The sequence below is a fragment of the Apodemus sylvaticus genome, chromosome 15 (assembly GCF_947179515.1).
Source record: "Apodemus sylvaticus chromosome 15, mApoSyl1.1, whole genome shotgun sequence".
NCBI classification, from domain to species: domain Eukaryota; kingdom Metazoa; phylum Chordata; class Mammalia; order Rodentia; family Muridae; genus Apodemus; species Apodemus sylvaticus.
The window spans coordinates 80,185,255-80,209,917 of NC_067486.1; the positions used below are offsets into that span (position 1 = coordinate 80,185,255).

At 54.9% G+C, this 24,663-nt stretch overlaps 1 protein-coding gene and 1 long non-coding RNA gene across 2 annotated transcripts; both read right to left on the reverse strand.

Moving 5' to 3' along the window:
• Window positions 1-6: 6 nt before the first annotated feature.
• Vwa5b2 (von Willebrand factor A domain containing 5B2) lies at window positions 7-22,338 on the reverse strand. Its single transcript, XM_052158770.1, has 18 exons — window positions 22,200-22,338; window positions 21,950-22,120; window positions 18,685-18,904; window positions 18,377-18,534; window positions 17,410-17,541; window positions 17,080-17,204; window positions 16,595-16,750; window positions 15,804-15,914; window positions 15,501-15,709; window positions 15,305-15,416; window positions 14,644-14,829; window positions 11,773-11,944; window positions 11,373-11,689; window positions 10,578-10,767; window positions 10,117-10,470; window positions 1,374-1,511; window positions 920-1,290; window positions 7-834 (listed from the first exon to the last, which is right to left on the reverse strand). The coding sequence occupies exons 1-18, from the start codon at window positions 22,336-22,338 to the stop codon at window positions 286-288; spliced, it is 3,810 nt and encodes a 1,269-aa protein (XP_052014730.1). The 3' UTR covers window positions 7-285.
• LOC127666056 (uncharacterized) lies at window positions 4,507-6,555 on the reverse strand. The gene is made up of 3 exons (XR_007973535.1): window positions 6,312-6,555; window positions 6,187-6,249; window positions 4,507-5,195 (listed from the first exon to the last, which is right to left on the reverse strand). It is a non-coding gene; the product is annotated as an uncharacterized LOC127666056 (long non-coding RNA).
• Window positions 22,339-24,663: the final 2,325 nt, after the last annotated feature.

The following is a 24,663-nucleotide window of genomic DNA, read 5'->3' on the forward strand; positions in this document are numbered from 1 at the left end:
GCAGTCTTAAGAGGCACTTTATTGCATAGGATTTGGGACTGTAGCTCTCTCCTCTTCCGTTATCCTATAGAGAACTCAGAGCACATATGAGGGGGTATGGAGTGGGAGGAGAGAAGAGAGCACAGGCAGGCACTTTCTGTGGTGGCAAGAATATTCAGAGGGGTGTGTGTGTGAAGCAGTGGAGGACAGCAAACACCAACTTGTTCTTTCCCGGTACCAAGAGACTGGCCCTGGGTGGCAGTGACTGTGTTGGGGGTCGCTAGCCAGAGCTGCAAGCAGCCTTCCTTACACATTTGAAGGGCTGTAACACAGCAAGTGTAGTTGCAGATTCTGGTCCCAGTGTCGCAGTAACAGAAAGAGCCCCCGGGCAGCAGCTTTAAGGGCCGTCAGATCAAGGCCGTCTGGCAGGCGCTGGGCCCTCAGCCAGCAATCAGCTTTGGAAGCTGTCAGTTCCCACTCGCCAAAGGCAGCTGCGCAGCGGTGTTCCAGCCACGCCAGGGCCACAGCTGTGGCCCAAGTGCGCCCACGAAGATCAGAGCTCTCCCGCCTTTCCATTCCTTCTGAGGCCTCGGTATCTGAGCCCCTCCCGCTGTCTACCTGGCCTGGACCTTCAGAGCCTGAGCTGGGGGACTGGCTGCAGGAGGCTGTGGCACTGTCACCCTGGCCAATACCAGGTCCCAGAAATGCCCAAGGAGATGAGGCTGAGGTGGGGCTAAGGCTGGCACGGTGTGCAGCAAAGGGCGAGGCTCGACACAAGCGCTCTTGAGGGATGCACACAGCAGCACAGAAGGGTTCATCCAGGCGGAAGGAGCCTGGTGCCTCTTGCAGTCGGAGCTGAGGAGAGAAGAGGTGGGGGGAGAGGGAACTGAGACAGAGCTCTGGCTCTAATGGTGCTACCCTCCACCTCCCCAGTCCTCACCAAAGGCAGGTAGTCATGGTTGCTGCTGCCATTGCTGGTCTCCTGAGTCTGGCCCTTGTTGGAGCTGCAAAGTCTGCGATGACGACCCAGGCTGAGCCTGGAGGAGGCTGGAGGCTGGTGGAGCACGCCATGATGATCTCCAGTAGGAGATGGGAGCTCCCCCAATGCTGACTTAGAGTTGTCATTTAGGTCCAGGTCCCAGGCACCTGCAGAACAGCCTCCCTGATGTCCTACAGTAGGGTCACCCAGTACAGCCCAGCTGTGCCCAGTCCACTGCATTTGGGCCATACCTTTAGAGTGGACTGCTGTGGACAGAGGAGCAGCAGCTAGATGGTCTTGAGAGGCAGATATGCCCGACAGCTCAACTGGATCTGCAAGAGTACAGGAGTCAGTCCCACTGGGTTGCCAGTGAGGTGACGGTCACATCTTGGAGGTCATCAGAGAAGGACCATACCTGAACTCCACACCTGCAGGGCTCCAGGCAAGACCTCCCTAGTGGTGGCATCTACAGCAACAGGGTAGGTAAAGCAGGATGGGGCAGAGCTGACCTTGCTTGTCTGAATGGCTCTGAGCCAGGACCTTCTGACTCTGCCTGTAAATCAAAGCAGTAGCAAGCTCAACTCCCACTATCTAGAAAATGCTGCATAAAAAATGTGGGTCCCCTAACAAGCAGAGCAAAGGGTGTCTCCTTCTCTGTTCCCTGCCATTGGACTGCCAGGTTGGGCCTCAGTGGGAGAGGATAGGCCTAGTCTTGCTGGGACCAAATATCCCAGGATGGGGTGATACCCAAGGGAAGGGGGTAACGGGAGAGGGACTTATAAGGGAGGGACTGGGAAGACAGGGTGGCCTGTTGGCACTGGGATATAAATTAAACAAACAAAACGCTGGAAAGCCAGTCATGGTGACTTTAATCCCAGCACTCCAGAGGCCAAAGCAGGCCAGGATCCAAGACAGCCAGGACTACATGGCGACACGACACCCTGTCTAAAAAACAACTAGAATGGTCCCCACAGCTTCTGTTCCCCTATGAACATAGTAGGTGGCCATCTTTGGCCCAGAACCAGATCTTCCCAACTTTGACTGAACCCTCAACCTACAGTAGAACCAGAACACCCTATTGACCCAGAAATTTGGTGGTCTGCAGTGATCCTCCTGCCTCTGCTACCACAGTGTTGAGATTACAGGTGTGCACCATCATACCCATGCCCAGCTTGTGGTTGGTCTGTTTGCCTTTTTTTTTTTTTTTTGTATGATTTAAACATAGGAAGCAGGGTGGGCAAAGCAAACTTTAGAGCGCCCAAGGGTAGTGGGAGACCCCTCCCCAGGACTCCAGGGAGGCTCTTTATTTTTGACAGGGCCACACTATATAACCTAGGTTGGCCCAGAACTCTCAATCTTCTTGCCTTAGTGTACCAACTGCTAAGTCATGCACTGCCACCACTCATCCCAGCACCGCATGCACTGTGCCACCACTCATCCCAGCACCACATGGACTGTGCCACCACTCATCCCAGCACCACATGCACTGCCACCACTCATCCCAGCACCACATGCACTGTGCCACCACTCATCCAGCACCGCATGCACTGTGCCACCACTCATCCAGCACCACATGCACTGTGCCACCACTCATCCCAGCACCGCATGCACTGTGCCACCACTCATCCAGCACCACATGCACTGTGCCACCACTCATCCCAGCACCGCATGCACTGTGCCACCACTCATCCAGCACCACATGCACTGTGCCACCACTCATCCCAGCACCACATGCACTGCCACCACTCATCCCAGCACCACATGCACTGTGCCACCACTCATCCCAGCACCACATGGACTGTGCCACCACTCATCCCAGCACCGCATGCACTGTGCCACCACTCATCCCAGCACCACATGCACTGCCACCACTCATCCCAGCACCACATGCACTGTGCCACCACTCATCCCAGCACCACATGCACTGTGCCACCACTCATCCCAGCACCGCATGCACTGCCACCACTCATCCCAGCACCACATGCACTGTGCCACCACTCATCCCAGCACCACATGCACTGCCACCACTCATCCCAGCACCACATGCACTGTGCCACCACTCATCCCAGCACCGCATGCACTGCCACCACTCATCCCAGCACCACATGCACTGTGCCACCACTCATCCCAGCACCGCATGCACTGCCACCACTCACCCAGCACCACATGCACTGTGCCACCACTCATCCCAGCACCGCATGCACTGCCACCACTCATCCAGCACCACATGTACTGTGCCACCACTCATCCAGCACCACATGCACTGCCACAACTCATCCCAGCACCACATGCACTGTGCCACCACTCATCCCAGCACCGCATGCACTGTGCCACCACTCATCCCAGCACCTCATGCACTGTGCCACCACTCATCCCAGCACCGCATGCACTGCCACCACTCATCCAGCACCACATGCACTGTGCCACCACTCATCCCAGCACCACATGCACTGCCACCACTCATCCCAGCACCACATGCACTGCCACCACTCATCCAGCACCGCATGCACTGTGCCACCACTCATCCCAGCACCACATGCACTGTGCCACCACTCATCCAGCACCACATGCACTGCCACCACTCATCCAGCACCACATGCACTGTGCCACCACTCATCCCAGCACCACATGCACTGCCACCACTCATCCAGCACCACATGCACTGTGCCACCACTCATCCAGCACCACATGCACTGCCACAACTCATCCAGCACCACATGCACTGTGCCACAACTCATCCCAGCACCACATGCACTGTGCCACCACTCATCCAGTACCACATGCACTGTGCCACCACTCATCCAGCACCACATGCACTGCCACCACTCATCCAGCACCACATGCACTGTGCCACCACTCATCCCAGCACCACATGCACTGTGCCACCACTCATCCAGCACCACATGCACTGCCACCACTCATCCAGCACCACATGCACTGTGCCACCGCTCATCCAGCACCACATGCACTGCCACCACTCATCCCAGCACCTCATGCACTGTGCCACCACTCATCCAGCACCACATGCACTGTGCCACCACTCATCCCAGCACCACATGCACTGTGCCACCGCTCATCCAGCACCACATGCACTGTGCCACCACTCATCCCAGCACCGCATGCACTGTGCCACCACTCATCCCAGCACCGCATGCACTGTGCCACCACTCATCCCAGCACCGCATGCACTGTGCCACCACTCATCCCAGCACCACATGCACTGTGCCACCACTCATCCAGCACCACATGCACTGCCACCACTCATCCCAGCACCACATGCACTGCCACCACTCATCCAGCACCACATGCACTGCCACCACTCATCCCAGCACCACATGCACTGCCACCACTCATCCAGCACCACATGCACTGCCACCACTCATCCAGCACCACATGCACTGCCACCACTCATCCAGCACCACATGCACTGCCACCACTCATCCCAGCACCGCATGCACTGTGCCACCACTCATCCAGCACCACATGCACTGCCACCACTCATCTCAGCACCACATGCACTGTGCCACCACTCATCCAGCACCGCATGCACTGTGCCACCACTCATCTCAGCACCACATGCACTGTGCCACCACTCATCCAGCACCACATGCACTGCCACCACTCATCCCAGCACCACATGCACTGCCACCACTCATCCAGCACCACATGCACTGCCACCACTCATCCCAGCACCACATGCACTGTGCCACCACTCATCCAGTACCACATGCACTGTGCCACCACTCATCCAGCACCACATGCACTGCCACCACTCATCCCAGCACCACATGCACTGCCACCACTCATCCCAGCACCACATGCACTGCCACCACTCATCCCAGCACCACATGCACTGTGCCACCGCTCATCCCAGCACCACATGCACTGCCACCACTCATCCCAGCACCACATGCACTGTGCCACCGCTCATCCCAGCACCGCATGCACTGTGCCACCACTCATCCCAGCACCACATGCACTGCCATCACTCATCCCAGCACCACATGCTCTGTGCCACCTCATCCCAGCACCACATGCACTGTGCCACCACTCATCCAGCACCACATGCACTGCCACCACTCATCTCAGCACCGCATGCACTGTGCCACCACTCATCCCAGCACTGCATGCACTGTGCCACCACTCATCCAGCACCACATGCACTGTGCCACCACTCATCCCAGCACCGCATGCACTGTGCCACCACTCATCCAGCACCACATGCACTGTGCCACCACTCATCCAGCACCACATGCACTGCCACCACTCATCCAGCACCACATGCACTGTGCCACCACTCATCCAGCACCACATGCACTGCCACCACTCATCCAGCACCACATGCACTGTGCCACCACTCACCCCAGCACCACATGCACTGTGCCACCACTCATCCCAGCACCGCATGCACTGTGCCACCACTCATCCCAGCACCGCATGCACTGTGCCACCACTCACCCCAGCACCACATGCACTGTGCCACCACTCATCCCAGCACCACATGCACTGTGCCACCACTCATCCAGCACCACATGCACTGTGCCACCACTCATCCCAGCACCGCATGCACTGTACCACCACTCATCCCAGCACCGCATGCACTGTGCCACCACTCATCCCAGCACCGCATGCACTGTGCCACCACTCATCCCAGAACCGCATGCACTGTGCCACCACTCATCCCAGCACCGCATGCACTGTGCCACCACTCATCCCAGCACCACATGCACTGTGCCACCACTCATCCAGCACCACATGCACTGCCACCGCTCATCCAGCACCACATGCACTGTGCCACCACTCATCCAGCACCACATGCACTGTGCCACCACTCATCCCAGCACCGCATGCACTGACACCACTCATCCCAGCACCGCATGCACTGTGCCACCACTCATCCCAGCACCGCATGCACTGTGCCACCACTCATCCAGCACCACATGCACTGCCACCACTCATCCAGCACCGCATGCACTGCCACCACTCATCCAGCACCACATGCACTGCCACCACTCATCCCAGCACCACATGCACTGCCACCACTCATCCCAGCACCGCATGCACTGTGCCACCACTCATCCAGCACCACATGCACTGTGCCACCACTCATCCCAGCACCACATGCACTGTGCCACCACTCATCCCAGCACCACATGCACTGCCACCACTCATCCCAGCACCACATGCACTGTGCCACCACTCATCCAGCACCACATGCACTGTGCCACCTCATCCCAGCACCGCATGCACTGTGCCACCACTCATCCAGCACCACATGCACTGTGCCACCACTCATCCCAGCACCACATGCACTGTGCCACCACTCATTCCAGCACCACATGCACTGTGCCACCTCATCCCAGCACCGCATGCACTGTGCCACCACTCATCCAGCACCACATGCACTGTGCCACCACTCATCCCAGCACCACATGCACTGCCACCACTCATCCCAGCACCACATGCACTGTGCCACCTCATCCCAGCACCGCATGCACTGTGCCACCACTCATCCCAGCACCGCATGCACTGTGCCACCACTCATCCAGCACCACATGCACTGTGCCACCACTCATCCCAGCACCGCATGCACTGTGCCACCACTCATCCAGCACCACATGCACTGTGCCACCACTCATCCCAGCACCGCATGCACTGTGCCACCACTCATCCAGCACCACATGCACTGTGCCACCACTCATCCCAGCACCGCATGCACTGTGCCACCACTCATCCAGCACCACATGCACTGTGCCACCACTCATCCCAGCACCACATGCACTGCCACCACTCATCCCAGCACCACATGCACTGCCACCACTCATCCCAGCACCGCATGCACTGTGCCACCACTCATCCAGCACCACATGCACTGCCACCACTCATCTCAGCACCGCATGCACTGTGCCACCACTCATCCAGCACCGCATGCACTGTGCCACCACTCATCTCAGCACCACATGCACTGTGCCACCACTCATCCAGCACCACATGCACTGCCACCACTCATCCCAGCACCACATGCACTGCCACCACTCATCCAGCACCACATGCACTGCCACCACTCATCCCAGCACCACATGCACTGTGCCACCACTCATCCAGTACCACATGCACTGTGCCACCACTCATCCAGCACCACATGCACTGCCACCACTCATCCCAGCACCACATGCACTGCCACCACTCATCCCAGCACCACATGCACTGCCACCACTCATCCCAGCACCACATGCACTGTGCCACCGCTCATCCCAGCACCACATGCACTGCCACCACTCATCCCAGCACCACATGCACTGTGCCACCGCTCATCCCAGCACCGCATGCACTGTGCCACCACTCATCCCAGCACTACATGCACTGCCATCACTCATCCCAGCACCACATGCTCTGTGCCACCTCATCCCAGCACCACATGCACTGTGCCACCACTCATCCAGCACCACATGCACTGCCACCACTCATCTCAGCACCGCATGCACTGTGCCACCACTCATCCCAGCACTGCATGCACTGTGCCACCACTCATCCAGCACCACATGCACTGTGCCACCACTCATCCCAGCACCGCATGCACTGTGCCACCACTCATCCAGCACCACATGCACTGTGCCACCACTCATCCAGCACCACATGCACTGCCACCACTCATCCAGCACCACATGCACTGTGCCACCACTCATCCAGCACCACATGCACTGCCACCACTCATCCAGCACCACATGCACTGTGCCACCACTCACCCCAGCACCACATGCACTGTGCCACCACTCATCCCAGCACCGCATGCACTGTGCCACCACTCATCCCAGCACCGCATGCACTGTGCCACCACTCACCCCAGCACCACATGCACTGTGCCACCACTCATCCCAGCACCACATGCACTGTGCCACCACTCATCCAGCACCACATGCACTGTGCCACCACTCATCCCAGCACCGCATGCACTGTGCCACCACTCATCCCAGCACCGCATGCACTGTGCCACCACTCATCCCAGCACCGCATGCACTGTGCCACCACTCATCCCAGAACCGCATGCACTGTGCCACCACTCATCCCAGCACTGCATGCACTGTGCCACCACTCATCCCAGCACCACATGCACTGTGCCACCACTCATCCAGCACCACATGCACTGCCACCGCTCATCCAGCACCACATGCACTGTGCCACCACTCATCCCAGCACCGCATGCACTGTGCCACCACTCATCCAGCACCACATGCACTGTGCCACCACTCATCCCAGCACCGCATGCACTGACACCACTCATCCCAGCACCGCATGCACTGTGCCACCACTCATCCCAGCACCGCATGCACTGTGCCACCACTCATCCAGCACCACATGCACTGCCACCACTCATCCAGCACCGCATGCACTGCCACCACTCATCCAGCACCACATGCACTGCCACCACTCATCCCAGCACCACATGCACTGCCACCACTCATCCCAGCACCGCATGCACTGTGCCACCACTCATCCAGCACCACATGCACTGTGCCACCACTCATCCCAGCACCACATGCACTGTGCCACCACTCATCCCAGCACCACATGCACTGCCACCACTCATCCCAGCACCACATGCACTGTGCCACCACTCATCCAGCACCACATGCACTGTGCCACCTCATCCCAGCACCGCATGCACTGTGCCACCACTCATCCAGCACCACATGCACTGTGCCACCACTCATCCCAGCACCACATGCACTGTGCCACCACTCATCCCAGCACCACATGCACTGTGCCACCTCATCCCAGCACCGCATGCACTGTGCCACCACTCATCCAGCACCACATGCACTGTGCCACCACTCATCCCAGCACCACATGCACTGCCACCACTCATCCCAGCACCACATGCACTGTGCCACCTCATCCCAGCACCGCATGCACTGTGCCACCACTCATCCCAGCACCGCATGCACTGTGCCACCACTCATCCAGCACCACATGCACTGTGCCACCACTCATCCCAGCACCGCATGCACTGTGCCACCACTCATCCAGCACCACATGCACTGTGCCACCACTCATCCCAGCACCGCATGCACTGTGCCACCACTCATCCAGCACCACATGCACTGTGCCACCACTCATCCCAGCACCGCATGCACTGTGCCACCACTCATCCAGCACCACATGCACTGTGCCACCACTCATCCCAGCACCACATGCACTGCCACCACTCATCCCAGCACCACATGCACTGTGCCACCACTCATCCCAGCACCACATGGACTGTGCCACCACTCATCCCAGCACCGCATGCACTGTGCCACCACTCATCCCAGCACCACATGCACTGCCACCACTCATCCCAGCACCACATGCACTGTGCCACCACTCATCCCAGCACCACATGCACTGTGCCACCACTCATCCCAGCACCGCATGCACTGGGCCACCACTCATCCCAGCACCACATGCACTCATCTCAGCCCGATCTGGAACTTGCTGCAGGTATGAAAATGTTTTGTCTGTGTCATCCAACATGGTGCATGTTGACACATGTGACTGTTGAATACTTGCCGTGTATTCAACAGGGACAGTATGGACTGAGGGTTTAACTTGTACTTTTAATAGTCTTCTTGAATGGAAGGTGTATTTTCCATTCAGGCAGTTTATGACAAGATCATATTACCTTCTGTTTTGGCTTCTAGGAAAACTTCCCAATTTTGGGTCCTAAGCTGGCAAGGATATATAACTTTAATGTTGTGTATGTCATAATATACCTTTATATTTCCTTTATTTTCTTTTATGGTCATTATTTTTATGTGTGGGGGTTATTTTGCCCGCGTTTATGTCTTTGTACTACATGTGTGCCTGGTGCCCAGAGAGACCAGAAGAGGGTGTTGGGTCCCCTGGAATTGGAGTTACAGATGGTTGTGAGCCACCACGTGGGTAATGGGAATTGAACCTGGGTCCTCTGGAAGAACAGCCGGTGCTCCTAACCACTGAACCATCTCTCCAGTCTTGGTTTCCTTTTTTTTCACTCTTTCTCATTACTCTGCTAAATTTCTTACCTTGTCAGTATGATGAGTCACCTGAAATCCTTTGTGACAAAGTAAGGAACATGCAGATTTAACACACAGATATGTGAAGCCTTTGTGCCTAAGGTATGTCTGCTAGAAACATACCTTGCTCAGCTGGGGTTTCAGCTCTTCCACGGAGAGCCAGCTGTTCATTGTCCTGGACCACGGAGGCTGCTGTCAGCCGGTGGAGTGCCTGATCCCACGCGGCTTCTCTCATCGGAGATGGGTCAGGCTGGGAGCCATCCCCAGCACCCCAGAGCTCTTCCAGCCCCACACCCACCTCCCAGCACATTGGCTGTTCCCCACACAGGGCCCGGATCACCACGTGACAACGTGGAGCCTGAGGAGGCAGAGGTTCTGCAGGAGGAGCTGATTCCCCATTGGGTGGCACAGCCTTGAATAAGAAAGATGGTTCCATCAACATATCCCAGTCCAAGGGGGCTGGGGAGAGCAGGCTTCCTGGGGAGACATGTCAGGGGTGTAGGGCAACCTGGTGAACCGTGCTCCTCTTGCCCACCCACCCACAGCTTTGGAGTCAGAAAGGCAGCTTACCATCCAGCCCTTACCTGAGTCATTGAGGCCCTGACCCAGCTGTTGTCCTGGCTCAGGACCTGATCCATCTGGTATTGCATCTAGAGAGGGGTGCCGGGCTCTAGCAGGGACTGGATTTGCCCTGCCTGAGGGAGATGAGAGACTTCGACCAGCCAGAGCTGCTCTTTGCCGACGGCCCAGCACCTCAGCACTCATGGCTCCCACCTGCGTGGGAGAGATGAGAGGTTGCTGGTCAAGGAATGCTGTATCTAGCCACCATGGGTTTGCAGCTACCCATAATTCCTGTTATCTCATCGCATTTCCCACTTCAGGCTCTTTCTTTCTTTCTTTCTTTTCTTTTTCTTTTTTTTTTTTTTTTTTTTGGACTTGGTTTTTTCGAGACAGGGTTTCTCTGTAGACCAGGCTGGCTTCGAACTCAGAAATCCGCCTGCCTCTGCCTTCCAGAGTGCTGGGATTACAGGCGTGCGCCGCCACCACCACCGCCCGGCTTGTTTCTTGACTCTCTTTATCTCTTCATTGTCTTTTAACTTGCTTGTTCTTCTTGACATACCTTACTTTCCTAATTCCCTCTAACAGTCATTCTGACTGAGCACCCATAATACCACGCCCCTGTGTTCATGACTGGTTGTGACATCATACACACACACACACACACACACACACACACACACACACACACACACGCGCGCGCGCGCGCGCGCGCGCGATAAAATATACCCACCTATTTCTCTAGCTAGACATTTGCACACAGCAGGTGGTAGATAAAGGTTTGCTGGATGCATGACGGATGAAAGAGAGCTAGGTCTCACCTTGAATGGAGATGCCGGGGGCACGGGCAGGGGGCAGGAGCGGGAGCCTGCGGGCTCTGCCCAGGCCAGGCTTCGGCAGCCCTGCTGAGAAGGGGGATCCAGGGGTAGGCTGCCATTGGGGGAGCCAGGGCCTTGGGAGCCTGGGGATTGGCTGCTGCAGGCGGAGCCCGGGCCTGGCTCAGGGCTAGCGGAGCAGTGGGTAAGCACATATTGCTCCCGGATATATGAGGACTGGAAGATGCGCCGCCATATCGCTGTGTCAGATGAGGGATTAGGTCCTGCGTCCATGGCTGGGTCTGTCAGAGCTTCCGTACCTGCTGGAAAGCAGGGGAATGGGCCCAGTCCTGACCCTTCCCCTACAATCTCCTACCCGGCTACAAACATACAGCAGGGTACTCACTGTGTTCTGAGTCTCCTACAGCCCATGGGCTCGACAGCTCTGCTGACACAGTGCCCGTGCCCGGTGGCTCTGTGGTGTGTGTCGGCTCAGTGCCAGGGCTGGTGACAGATAGCACCTCCTCTGGAGATGGGAAGACCGAGCCGCCCAGGCTCTGCCAACCAGGCTCTTGGCTCTGGGGAAAAGGTATTGAGGAAAAAGTATGCTAGTTTTATAATATCTTTTTGCAAGCATAATTTAAAGATGGGTCATAGAAAGGAAAAGCTAATAATCCAGAAGTGAAAAACCAGTAAGAAATAAGGGCCAACAAAGTGGCTCAGTGGGGAGAGACACTTCCTGCGCTAACCTGCCCTCTTGTGTTTGAACCCTGGCACCAAGGTAAAGTAGAAAGGCAGAATGGCGTGTCCCAAGTTGTCCTCTGACCTCCACGTGTATGTTTCGTGGTGTGCCTGCACCCACACACACTCAGTTAAGTAAACATGTGTTACTGTGTGTGCATGTGTATATGAGAGCCGTAGCTCATTTGTAGAGGACGGGAAGCAACTTGCAGGAGTTGATTCTCTCCTCCCATGTGAGTCCCGGGGATTGAACTCAAATCATCAGGTTTGGACACAAGCACCTTAACACACTGAGCCATCTCCTGAGCCTAAATAGTTTTTTAGAAATTAAGAATATGTTAGCCGGGTGGTGAAGGCACATGCCTGTAATCCCAGCACTCTGGGAGGCAGAGGCAGGCAGATTTCTGAGTTCGAGGCCAGCCTGATCTACAGAGTGAGTTCCAGGACAGCCAGGGCTACACAGAGAAACCCTGTCTCCAAAAAAAATCAAATACAAAAAACAAACAAACAAAAAAGAAAAAATGTTGTAAGATTGTGTCTCCTAAAAAGGACAGAAAAGGCAAAACCATGCTACCTCACGTGGCTGTCCAAACAAGGCCAGAACATTGACAATACCTATTACCAATTCTGCTAATGCAGAACGGAGAAATCACACCAGTTCCCACTCTTAGACAAAGAACAACAGGCAACTAATGACTGCAGAGAGAGAATAGAATTAGCCTCTCCCAGGAATGAACTCTTGTTTATCCAATACAAAGTAGTCAGCCCTGAATCTTATACACACAGCAACAAGTAACAATGATAAAGAGAGGCTGTCAATTTGAGGAGTAAGGGGGGGCACAGGAGGGGTTGGAGAGAGGAACTTGGAGGGGAGAAGTGATATAATTATATCTTAATTAAAAATTTAAAATAGAGCCGGGTGGTGGTGGCACGCGCCTGTAATCCCAGTACTCTGGGAGGCAGAGGCAGGTAGATCTCTTAGTTCGAGGCCAGCCTGGTCTACAGAGTGAGTTCCAGGACAGCCAGGGCTACACAGAGAAACCCTGTCTCGAAAAAAACTAAATCCAAAAAATCAAAAAAAAAAAAAAAAAAAAAAAAAAAAAAAAAAAAGGAGCTGGAGAGATAGCTGGTGACTGGTCTTCCCAAGGTCCTGAGTTCAATTCCCAGCACCCACTGGTGGCTCACAACCATCCGTAATAGGATCTGAAGAGAGCATCAGTGTACTCACATAAAATAAATCTTTAAAAAATTTTAATGTATATTTAAATTTTTTAACATTTATTTATTTATTTTATGTATGTGAGTACACTGTGGCAGTCTTCAGACACAGCAGAAGTGGGCATCAGATCCCATTACAGATGGTTGTGAGCCACCATGTGGTTGCTGGGATTTGAACTCAGGGCCTGTGGAAAAGCAGTCAGTGCTCTGACCACTTAGTCATCTTTCCACTTCAGACTCAGCCCTGAGCTTCCCAGCAAAAGACAGCAAAAAAGGAGGTCATTTTGCATAGTTCCTCTAGAGAGAGATTTTCACAAAAAAAGTAACAGCTAGATCTCAAAGCCCTACTGTATGCCAACTATCCTGTCAAGTTCTCTTCACAACAACCTATGACATCATTTATGGCTGGAGAGATGCCTCAGAGGTTGAGAGGTTTTCATAGAAGACCCAGGTTTGGTTTCCAGCATTCACACAATAGCTCACAATTATCTGGAACTCCAGTTCCAGGAGATCCAACGCCCTCCTTTCACCTCCGAGGGCACCAAGCACACATGGAGTTCACGTCATGCAGAGGGACTGGAGTTCAGATGGTTGTGAGCCACCATGTGGGTGCTGGGAATCACACCTGGGTCCTCTCCAGGAGCAAGTGCTTTCAACTACTGAGCCATCTCTGCAGCCACCATGGTGCTTTCTGCAAAGGGCTGTGTGAAGTAGGTTTAGGTGTTGGCCGTCAAGCCTAACAGACAACCTAAGTTCAGGCCTCATGACCCACGTGGTAGGTGGAAAGAACCAGCTCCCACAAGTTGTTCTCTGACCTCCACATTACATACCACTGAGAGCACAATATGTGTGTATACATACATACACACACACACACACACACACACACACATACATACACACACACACACACAAATGTAATTTTTAAAATTTCTAAAAGAAAACCAAATACAAATGCTTTACAGGACAGGACAACACTCCCCCCACACATGTATACATACACACACACACACACAGACACACACACACACACACACACACACACACACAAATGTAATTTTTAAAATTTCTAAAAGAAAACCAAATGCAAATGCTTTACAAGACAGGACAACACTCCCCCCACACATGTATACACACACACACACACAAATGTAATTTTTAAAATTTCTAAAAGAAAACCAAATGCAACTGCTTTACAGAACAGGACAACCCCCACACACACACACCGGGAGGATCCCAGGGCATTCTCTCTGGGGCTCTAGGGGCCTATAGGAGTCTTAGCAAAGACATGGAACAGTTGACAGTAGGCCAGCCCTACCCCTGGAGCATGGGACCGGAAGCCATCCACCCTGAAAAGTGAGCAGTAGCCAAACAGCTGGTCCCCAGGATAGAGTGCTGGGATCTCCCGGGGCGTCAGCAGAGCCTCCACAGCATCAGGCACAAACCAGTCCACGGAGATGTCACTCAAAGCAGGTTCCAGTGCCTTCCGCAGAGCCTGTACCAGCTGCAAGGAGTGCCAAAGGGCAGAGGGTGAGGGTGGGGAGTGGGATGGGGCGGCCCTTCCCCCAGTGCCTCTGCCCAGGCCTGCACTGACAGGGAGCATAATGAGGCTAGGGTCAGGAGGAGCTGGGGTATGCTCAAGCAAAGGAACTGTGTCCTCAGTCCTCAGGGCCAGCTCTTTCTCCTGGCCTGAGCTTTGTCATGTGGCTAGGACAAAAGCTGAAGCCGAAGCTCCTTTCAGGTCATAAGAGTAAGTAAGATTCAGGGGCTGGCCCAAGGCTGGGTCTCCAGCCTTCCACAGCCTCCCTCCTAGAGGCATCAACAGTTGTCTCATTGGTTCCTCAGGGTGAGAGAGACTGGACTAGAAAGTTCTGCAGAGAGGCCAAGACCAGGCCTGACCAGGCTTCCTTTCAGATTTGGCGTAGAGCTCTGGAGAGACACCTCCTGGAGCAGATAAGCAAGCACAGGCTCACACTCACCTTAGGCTGGAGTCTCTCCCCAGGCCTCAGGAAGTAAGCCTGGCCTCTGCTGAGGACAGACAAGTCATGGAGCAGCTGGTGGCAGGCAGGTGCCAACGCAAAGGAGAAGCACCTGGCAGGGAAGGGAAGCGGCTGTCACATTCAGGAGTATCTCAGGGCTAGCAGACTTAGCTACCTACATCTGCCCACTCTATACCTGGCTGCCCCTCGGTGCCGCCTCATGAACTCCAGGGCTTGGTGAGTGGTGGCAGCCAATGGTGAGGCAGCAGTGATGAGGAACAGCTGTCGGGGGTGGGCCCTGTGCTGGGGTTGCCCTAAGGCCCAATCCAATACAGCCAGCACATCAGGGGGACCACTCACAGTCTGAAGAGTCTCAATGCTCTCGCAGATCAGCTGCACAGTGTCCTGGAGACAGAAGCCTTAGGCTGGGCTGGGCTGGGCTGGGCTGGGCTGGGCTGGAACATCTCCACAGAGCCCCCATAGCCTGACCCATACTCACATCACTGCAAGGCCGACTCTCTGGGAAGAGTGGCTGTACCAATGTCCCAAATATGGCTAGGTTGACTAGTGTCTGAGCTGGGAGGGATTTTACAGCCAAAACGATGGCATCCTGGAGAGAGCCAGAATGGAGAAAACATGAGAAGCCCCACGGGCACTAGTAGAGAACAGGAAGAGCAGATGGTTTATCTTCTCCAGGCTGGAGTTAAGCGGGGCTGGCTGAGGTAACCAGAGGAGCTGGAGCATGTGAGGAAGTGGGTTCCTGGGAACATATGGGAGCCCTGAAGTTTATGAGAGACATTTGAGTATGGGACTCTCTGGAGAGGAGTGTGTGTGTATAGTTTTTGTTTCTGTGTCTGGCTCACAAAGAATGACTCTGTAGGAAAGAGAGACTCTTTGGCACCAGAGATGGTGGCACACACCTTTAATCCCAGTACTTGGGAGACAGGCAGGTGAGTTCTAGACCAGCCTGGTCTACATAATGAGTTCCAGGACAGCCAAAGCTGTGTAGACAGACCCTGCCTCAGTGAATCAAAGAGTGGCTCTTGGAGTCCGGGACAGACACGCGCGCGTGTGTGTGTGTGTGTGTGTGTGTGTGTGTGTGTGTGTATGAAAGAGGCAGAGATAGATGTGATCCCTCTCTGGTAAATAGTATGTTAAGCAACAAGGTAACCTCTGATCTCAAAGGCTGTCTCAGCCTACCTCCAGTGCTGCCCACCCCTCCCCCACACCTACGGTGGCCACCCACCCCTCCCCCATGCCTAGGGTGGCCACGCATTGATCCCCACATGCCTTCTGTCCTGCACCACTGCCATCTAACAGGAAGAGGAGCTCCCGGGTAGCTGTGTTCAGGTGTCCAGCCTTGGAGCTCAAGTCTGGGCAGAAGTTCAGTACCAGCACAGGGTTCAGCAAGATGTCCTTATGAAATCGTCGCTGCAGGAACCACACCTGAGTAAAGGAGCCTGTGTTAGCCTGAGCCAGGGGCAGGGCAGCTCTGGCCAGGTGGGGCCTTGAGGCCTTTCTCCATCCGATTCCCTTAGAGGAGGCTGTTATTTGAATGACAGCATGGATGTTGTCTCCCTACATAAGACCTCCGTCTATCCTCAAGGACCTATCTCAGAGGGATTCATGCAGGGCTTTCTGGGACTATGGCTGCCCTCTGTGATGGTGGAGGCACCGACTGAGAGAGCTGACTGAGAACCCTGATCCTGACATGGTCCATCTTCCTGGTTCTTACTACAGTTCCAGCACCGACGCTCGGCCTCACGTGGCCTCACCTGCCGACCCCCATCACTGTCTCTTTGCTGCAACCTCTGGAAGTCATGGCGTGCCCTCACTCGGGCCTCATATTCTGCTGGACTCAAACTGCCAGCCTCCAGCATCAAGTGTGGCTGATGGGGCTCTGCAAAGAAGAGGCACAACTCTGTCAGGGAGTCCCTGCCCCTGAACCCCACGACTGCCCAGCAGCCCTTCTGTCTTCAGCCATCCTGCAAGATGACTTGGTCCATCTTGCTCAGGGTCCTGAACTGTCATTGAAAACTGAAATGTCATTCCACGCCATTCCTAAGCATATCAGAGCGGGGCCCACTGTGTGCCCCTTCTCTTACCACTGGGGTACAAGAGGATCTCCAAGGCCCGATCACACTGGTGGCTCTCTGCTAGGGTGACACAGATAGTTGCTGCCGAGCTGGCATGAGGGAGAGCATCTGCACGTAGAGCATGAGAGGGGCTCTCCAGGCCTAAGGAACACAGGTAAGGAGGGTCAAAGTCACCTCACATCAGGCCCCAAGAGCACAGGTACTGGCTTTCCAGATAACGGTGGCTATGGGCAGGGATTATGGCTGACTTAGCTGAGTGTTCAGAGTCTTATCTTATATAGACTTATATAAGGCTTACACAGGCTTATATAGACAAGGAAGGACTTATCTGCTTAACGAGGCTAGAATGTCGTAAGTTCCCAGTTCTGTGCTGGAGCTGGTCAGAAGGTTACACACCCAATTAGTACCCTTTCTCCCCACCTCTTTTGTTTTATTTTAATAAATATTTTTTAAGATTTATTTATTTATATAAGTACACTGTAACTGTTTTCAGACACACCAGAAGAGGGCATCAGATCCCATTACAGGTGGTTATGAGCCAGCATGTGGTTGCTGGGAATTGAACTCAGGACCTCTGGAAGCGCAATCAGTGCTCATAACTACTGAGCCATCTCTCCAGCCCCACTGTACCTCTTTTGATATTGGTGAATGGAGTAGTATATAAATTAATTACATTGTTAAAACTAGTGTGGAAACCATCTGGCATAGGCAGTGGAGGCAGGGGGTCAGGAGTGCAAGGTCATCCTTGGTTATATAACTAGTTTGAGGCCAACCTGGACTATATGAAACTCTGTCTCAAACAAGCAAACAAACAAACAAACAAACAAAGAAGCAAACAGGCTAATCCAAAATTACTAATTCGCTGTTCCTAAAACAGGCAGCTCTCTTCTCTTTACCCGTGTTCTCTCACCTGTGAGCTGAAAGTTATTCCCAGTCTGACAATGATAAGGTGGCTAGGTTAGACCAGAAAACCCACCTGCCAGCAGACACGGTCCAGTCACTAGCATCTCGAAAGAGAAGGTATATGGAGCTGGACAGCGGGCAGGGCCTGAGAACACATCCGGAGGGGCAGCTGGTTGCTCCCAGGTCAGTCTTTCCTCCTCAAGGCTGCCTACCCCAAAGCAGCTGGTGGGGCTAGAAGGGACCGTGAGGAGGGTTGTTAGGCTACATTCTGGCTGACTGGCCCCCACCCTTCTTCGCTTGGTCCAGCCCCTGGAGTCCCCTCACCCTCACTAGACCCAGAGAACTTGAGGGAGGGATGAAGAGAATCACCATAGGCCCAACCTGTCGTCACAGAGCCCCGGAGACCTGGGAGACCCTGGCAGGTTTGGCTGGGCCAGTGGGGTGAACACAGTGGGCAGGGCCACACGCATCACCCCATCAGGCCTGGAGGGCAACTCCCGGCTGCTGCACAGGGTCACTGTCATGGTACCAGCTGCAGCCACAAGGCCAGTGGGCAACACCAGTGTGGACCGGGCTTGGGTCAGATCCAAGACAAGATGACCTAGGATAAGTAAGAAAAGGTTTCAGAGATGGGGGAAGGATATCAGGAGGGGTGGGTGGAAACTGAGGCACGGTGCCAGGCAAAGCAGGACTTTGTAGTGGGCAAGGCATGTGAGGCAGGATGACACGTGAGGAGAAGGATGGTGGGAGAGTCAGGTTGGCAGGCGGAATGGGCTGTCAACAGGCAAGAGCACAACAGAACAACAACGAGTGGAGGACTGAAGAGAAGACGCTTATCCACGCCTCAGACCCCGGAAGTCCCACCCGTTCTTCCCCTTCCTGCTCAACCTTAGTTTGCCATCACCCTAAAGACCTCTCTGGTGAACTGACACCTCCCTCTAAACTGAGACCTGATGTGTTCACAAATTCTCTGCTCATGAAAGGTGGAGGGCTCCCCAGGACTCGCTGAGACGGCTCGGCTCTGGGCTCTGCCTTCTCAGAGGTCAAGGGCAGCAGTGTGTTTAGAAGCAGGCTGGAGGACACACAACGGCACTCACAGCAAAGCCCGGGCTCTGGTAGCAAAGCTACCTCTGAAGCAGGCGGGTGTGGGGGTGGCAGGAGAGGGTAGGGAGGGGGGTGTATTTTAAAAGATTTGTCACTGCTGCTGGATGTGTCTACACAGTCTAGCCCCACTTCACCTTTACAGCCTTGTTTGCCTTTATCTAACAACATTTGTTCATCTTTTCCAGAGATACTTGCTGAACAAGATAAAGGAAGAACAAGATAAAAAGAAAGGAGGAAGATAAATAAAAAAAATCCAGCACTTGGGAGGCAGAGGCACAGGAATCTCTGACAGTTGGGGGCCAGCCTGGTCTACAGAGCAGGTTCCAGGGCTACACAGAGAAACCCTGTTGTATTTTATAAAAAGACCAGGACATGTTTTGTCGAGCCAAGTATGGTGTGGCGGGAGGGGTGCCTCGGCGGGAGGGGTGCCTCAGCGGGAGGGGTGCCTCGGCGAGTCCGTGCCGAGGCATCGCTTCTCCCTAAGGTACCAGCCATAGGACAGGGGCAGTGGAGAATTGTTTATTTAGGGCATGGGAAGGAGTTGAGGAGGGAGTAGAGACAGAGAGACAGAGAGACAGAGAGACACAGAGAGAGACAGAAAGACAGAGAGACGACAGAGAGAGACAAAGAGACAGAGACAGACAGAGACAGACAGAGACACAGACAGAGAGAGACAGAGACACAGACAGAGACAGAGACACAGACAGAGACACAGACAGAGAGAGTCAGAGACACAGACAGAGAGAGACAGAGACAGACTAGTATGGTGGTTTTTGCCTTTAATCCTAGTACTTGGGAGGCAGAGTCAGGCAGGTCTCTGAGAGTTGGAGAGTCCTGACGGCGAGAAGAGTCAGGTTTTGAGTCTCAGCCCTGTGACCTCTAATTGTGTCATTTGACAATCCTCTTGGGAACCCTTCACTTCCTCATCCATGAAATGGAGAACATAATTATATCTCAAAGATTGTGGTAAAGACTAAATGAATAAATGATGCAAAGCACCCAAAATGTAAGGAGCACGGCCATTGCTTTTGTTCCCGATAAGAGGTCAAAGGAAACCGTGCACACTCTGTGTTCTTTGTACATAGGATACAGGAGTTGTGAGCTGAAACCCACTTGGGGTCCGATGTAGCCATCACAGTGTTTACACTAATCTCCCTTCACTAATTCCCACTCCTCCAGTTAAAGGCCTAGTTCCTCTTTCTGGAACATTCCTGGGGCTAGAGCGCAGACCTTATTCTTGCTTCTACCTGTCTCTTAGGCTGTAATCCAACTCTCCACACCGTTGGATTCGGTCTTTTCTTACCTGATAGTCTTATGGGCAAGAATCAAATGCATGTATAAATAAATAAACAAATAAATAGGATGCAGACCACAGAACACCGCCCGGGGCAGGACTTCCGTGTACTCCAGCACTTACTTACTGGGTCCCTTTGTCCCAGGTTCTATGCTAAATGACCTAGAAATATCCAAAGCACAGCCCCAAGCTCAGGAGCCAATGCTTCGGGAGAGATGGACAAGCAGATACAGTGACATTTATTCTCCCTCTTAAGTGCTTCTGGCTGGGGCACAAGAGAAGAGTACAGCCAATTATTTGTGGAGGATAAGAGAGAATTTCACAGGGAGAAGCATGTGAGTAACTCTTGAAAAACAAGCACAAACACATTAGTTAGAACCAGGGAGTGGTTTTATACAGCAGGGCAGTATAAAAGGAGCTGTTAGAGCCGGGCGGTGGTGGCGCATGCCTGTAATCCTAGTACTCTGGGAGGCAGAGGCAGGCGGATCTCTGAGTTCGAGGCCAGTCTGGTCTACAGAGTGAGTTTCAGGACAGCCAGGGCTACACAGAGAAACCCTGTCTGGGGGGGGGGGGGGGAAAGGAGCTGTTAGGTGGGGGTGGGGGTGAGGTGTGGGGGTGGGGTGGGGTTTAGGGGTGGTGGTGGTGGTGGTGGTGAACGCCTGTAATCCCAGCACTCTGAGGGGCAGAGGCAGGCGGATTTCTGAGTTTGAGGCCAGCCTGGTCTACAGAGTGAGTCCCAGGACAGCCAGAGCTACACAGAGAAACCCTGTCTTGGGGAGGGGGGGGGGGGAAAGAACTGTTAGTGAGGAGCGAGAACCTAGGCTGTTAGATGGGAAGGTGGATTTGATTCTGGAGCTAGTCAGTTCACAGGTTCATCGGGATGAGGGAGGGAGAGACAGGGATGGGGGTGGGACATGTGTGCAGCCTAAGAGGCAAGGGACTAAGGGATGCTCCCTTGGGGAGGAGTACTATCTGCCTCATCCTAAAGAGACTATGGCCACCCGGACAGTAGGGCTCTTTGGTACCCCATAAGCTACTTTGTGCCTATTGTGTCTGCCTGGCTGCGAACCTCAGACTTGGCCTGGGCCACATTCTTTCAGCACCAGGTCCAGGTCAGATGCCCAGTCCATGACTTCTGGATGAAGGAATGACCAATGGATGGAAAATAAAATCAGTGTCTGGGAAGAAGTGTTAGCGGGAGGCCGGAGGGTGCAGGAACCCGGGCTCGGGTTCGGGCTCGGAGCCTACCCTGTGTGCAGCGGCGGGGCGTAGAGGTCCCTAGTCCCGGGCCCAGAGCGCGGCAGCAGGCGGCCTGCGATCGGCGCCGGCTCTGCAGCTGGAAGGAGACTCGCCGTCCGGCCGCCTCAGCCTCAAAGCCGGATACCACCTCCGCCTCAGCTAGAGGGTACACGAAGACGCCTGCGAGCAGGAACAGGCAGAGCTGCTCTCGAACCCAGCCTGGTATTTGTTACCTCCCAGCGCCCGCACCAGGTCTCACCGTCCACCGGCTGGGGCTGCGGGTTGTGGTAGGTGAGCCGGGCACGTAGGCTGAGGCAGGGTCCCTTGGCATGGGCCCGGACGCAGGAGTCGGTGAGTGGCAGCGGCGTCCAGCTGGTGGGGCAGTACAGGCCGGGCATGGTGCCCACCCTGCGTGAACAGGGGCTGGATGAGGGGCGCCCCCCTCCAGCGTCATGAAAGCCAGCTATGCTACCTGACCCCAAATTGAGGACCTGGGGATGAAAACTAGCAGAGGGAGGAAGGCTGAGTCGGGAGCCCCCCACCCCCCAGGCCGCAGCCTCCAGGCAGACAGGTGGCAGGACAGATAAGAAGAGGTGTGTGTGTGTGTGTGTGTACACGCGCGCGCACAAGGATGGCAAGATGGGCATCCTCGCCGGTTACCTGGGTAGCGGGAGCAGAGAGCAGCTCTCCGCAACGGCGGAGTGGAGGGTTAATGGTTAACCCTCCAATCCAGGCGTCTGCTAGTCCCGCTGCGAGTTGCAAGCCGGGGGTGGGGATGGGGGGGGTGTCCACAGCTGTTCCTGCACCTTCTGGGGCCTCACCGCCGCCCCCGTACCTGCCCCCTGGCTCTCCGCGGTTGCCAGCTGTCGGAAGTAGTGCTTATGGAGAGATGGAAGATACTCTGCGTGGAAAGCCAAGGTTTAAAGGGCCAGCATTGCCCCAGGCACCCCTAGCTCGCAAGGGTCCCCAGGGACAGGGTGAGGTCGGGAGCTGAAAGGGTCTTTATCTCTCCTTGCCTTTCGTGACTGGAGTACTGAGAGAGGCTGTAGACCGGCTGGAAAGGTTGCAGTAGGAAGAACTAGAAAGGGACGGGGAAATGCGTCTCGGGAGATCAGATGTGCAGAGGTGGAGCGGCAGCAGGAGTCCTAAAGCTCTGTCTAGAGCGGCTCTCCCCGTCCTGGCTGCCTGAGACTAGGTAGCCACAGGGGATGCTACAGGGTGGGTCTTGGGATCGCCTCCTCCCTATGGGCAGCCCAAGCCTCACCGTCACTTCTTAGTGGAGTTGTGGGGCGTCGCGACCAGACGAGAGTGGGTGATGCTTCCTCTGAGCTGCCCTTGTTCCTGCACCTGCACGATCCACCTCGGAACTACGGCTGAGATCCTGTGAGCCAGGAGAGGGGCGCCGGCGGGGCTGCTGGCTGGTAGTCCCGCCCGGGCTCCAAGAGGCCGCCCCTCCAGCCCGCCTCTGCCCCGCCCGCCACTGCGGAGGGGGCTGCGGCTCCGCTCCTTAGGGCACCGCATCGCCTCCGCGCATCAGCTCTGGCCCGGCCGAGCCAGGCGAGAGTCCGCAGTGCAGAGAGCCGGCACCCCAGCCACTGCACGACCCCCACCAACGGCACAATGAGGCCTCCGAGCGCCCCCTCTCCATCCTTCTGGAGGTAAGGAGTTCCCTGAGCAAGGCAGGGCGGCGGAGTCTGCAAACACATCTCCCTCTTCCCAGCACTGCAGTGGCCCACCCACCACCACCCCGCCCCGGGAGGACTCCCGGTCACTGCAGGGACCCTCCCTCGTCACCGCAGCGGAAACCATCTAGGCTTCGCCCCCAACAAGATGCAAATATGTCTTGGTGATTTCAGAAACCTCCCCTTTCGCGGCTTGTGCCTTCGTTTTGTGTGCTCACCGAAGCGATTGCCCTCAGTCGAGTCTCCCCATCACTGCGGCGACGTCCCCACCCGGAAGCAGCCTGGTCTGCCTTCACTGCAGTGTTGTTATACCCTTCCTTTTCTGGGAGTGGGAAGGATGCGCAGGACGGCTTGCTTGCTCAGGGGCCTCCAGAGTAAAGTCTTCTAGCTTTCCCAAGGGCGAGGGCTGCTTCTGTCACAGCAGTGGTCACCCCCCACCCCCCACCCCCGTCCATCAGCACAGCACCTGAGGCGGGAGGGAGGGGCGCGGGGGGGGGGCGGGGAACAGACATTTTTGCTCGAAAGCTCGAGAGCTGCAATTGGCAGGATTTTTCTCGTGTTTCTCAATGCAAAACTTTAGGAAGATCTGTAAAATCTCCCCTAGGATCTTGAGGGAAGAGTCTGGGAACCCCAGGAAGTGAGAGAAGGTGAGTATGTTTCGGAGGTCACCCTTACAAGCACCCCTAAAGATGCCCTATTCCAATTCTGCATAAAGAAGTCAGAGCTGTGAGATTGAGGTAAGAGAGGTTTTGTTTGTTTTACATATAGATGTCCAATAACTCACACCTTTTGTTAAAAACTACTTGGAGCCATGCGGTGGTGGTGCATGAGAACTACACAGAGTTGAAAAAAAAAGCAACACACACCACACACACACACACATACACACACACCACACACACAGTTAGGGAGGGCTCAATGGGTAGAGTGCTTTGCTGGCAATCCTGATAACCTGAGCTTAATTCCTGGAATCCACGTGGTAGAAACAGAGTCTTGACTCGCATGTGTGCATGAATGCTTTGCCTATGTGTATGCATGTAA

Coding starts and splice junctions, on each gene's coding strand:
- Vwa5b2 (XM_052158770.1), bottom strand. CDS start 22,338: ATGCCCGGCCTGTACTGCCCCACCAGCTGGACGCCGCTGCCACTCACC. Junction 22,121..22,199: donor GCAGCCCCAGCCGGTGGACG/GTGAGACCTGGT, acceptor TCCTGCTCGCAG/GCGTCTTCGTGTACCCTCTA. Junction 10,471..10,577: donor TCAGGGCCTCAATGACTCAG/GTAAGGGCTGGA, acceptor ATGTCTCCCCAG/GAAGCCTGCTCTCCCCAGCC.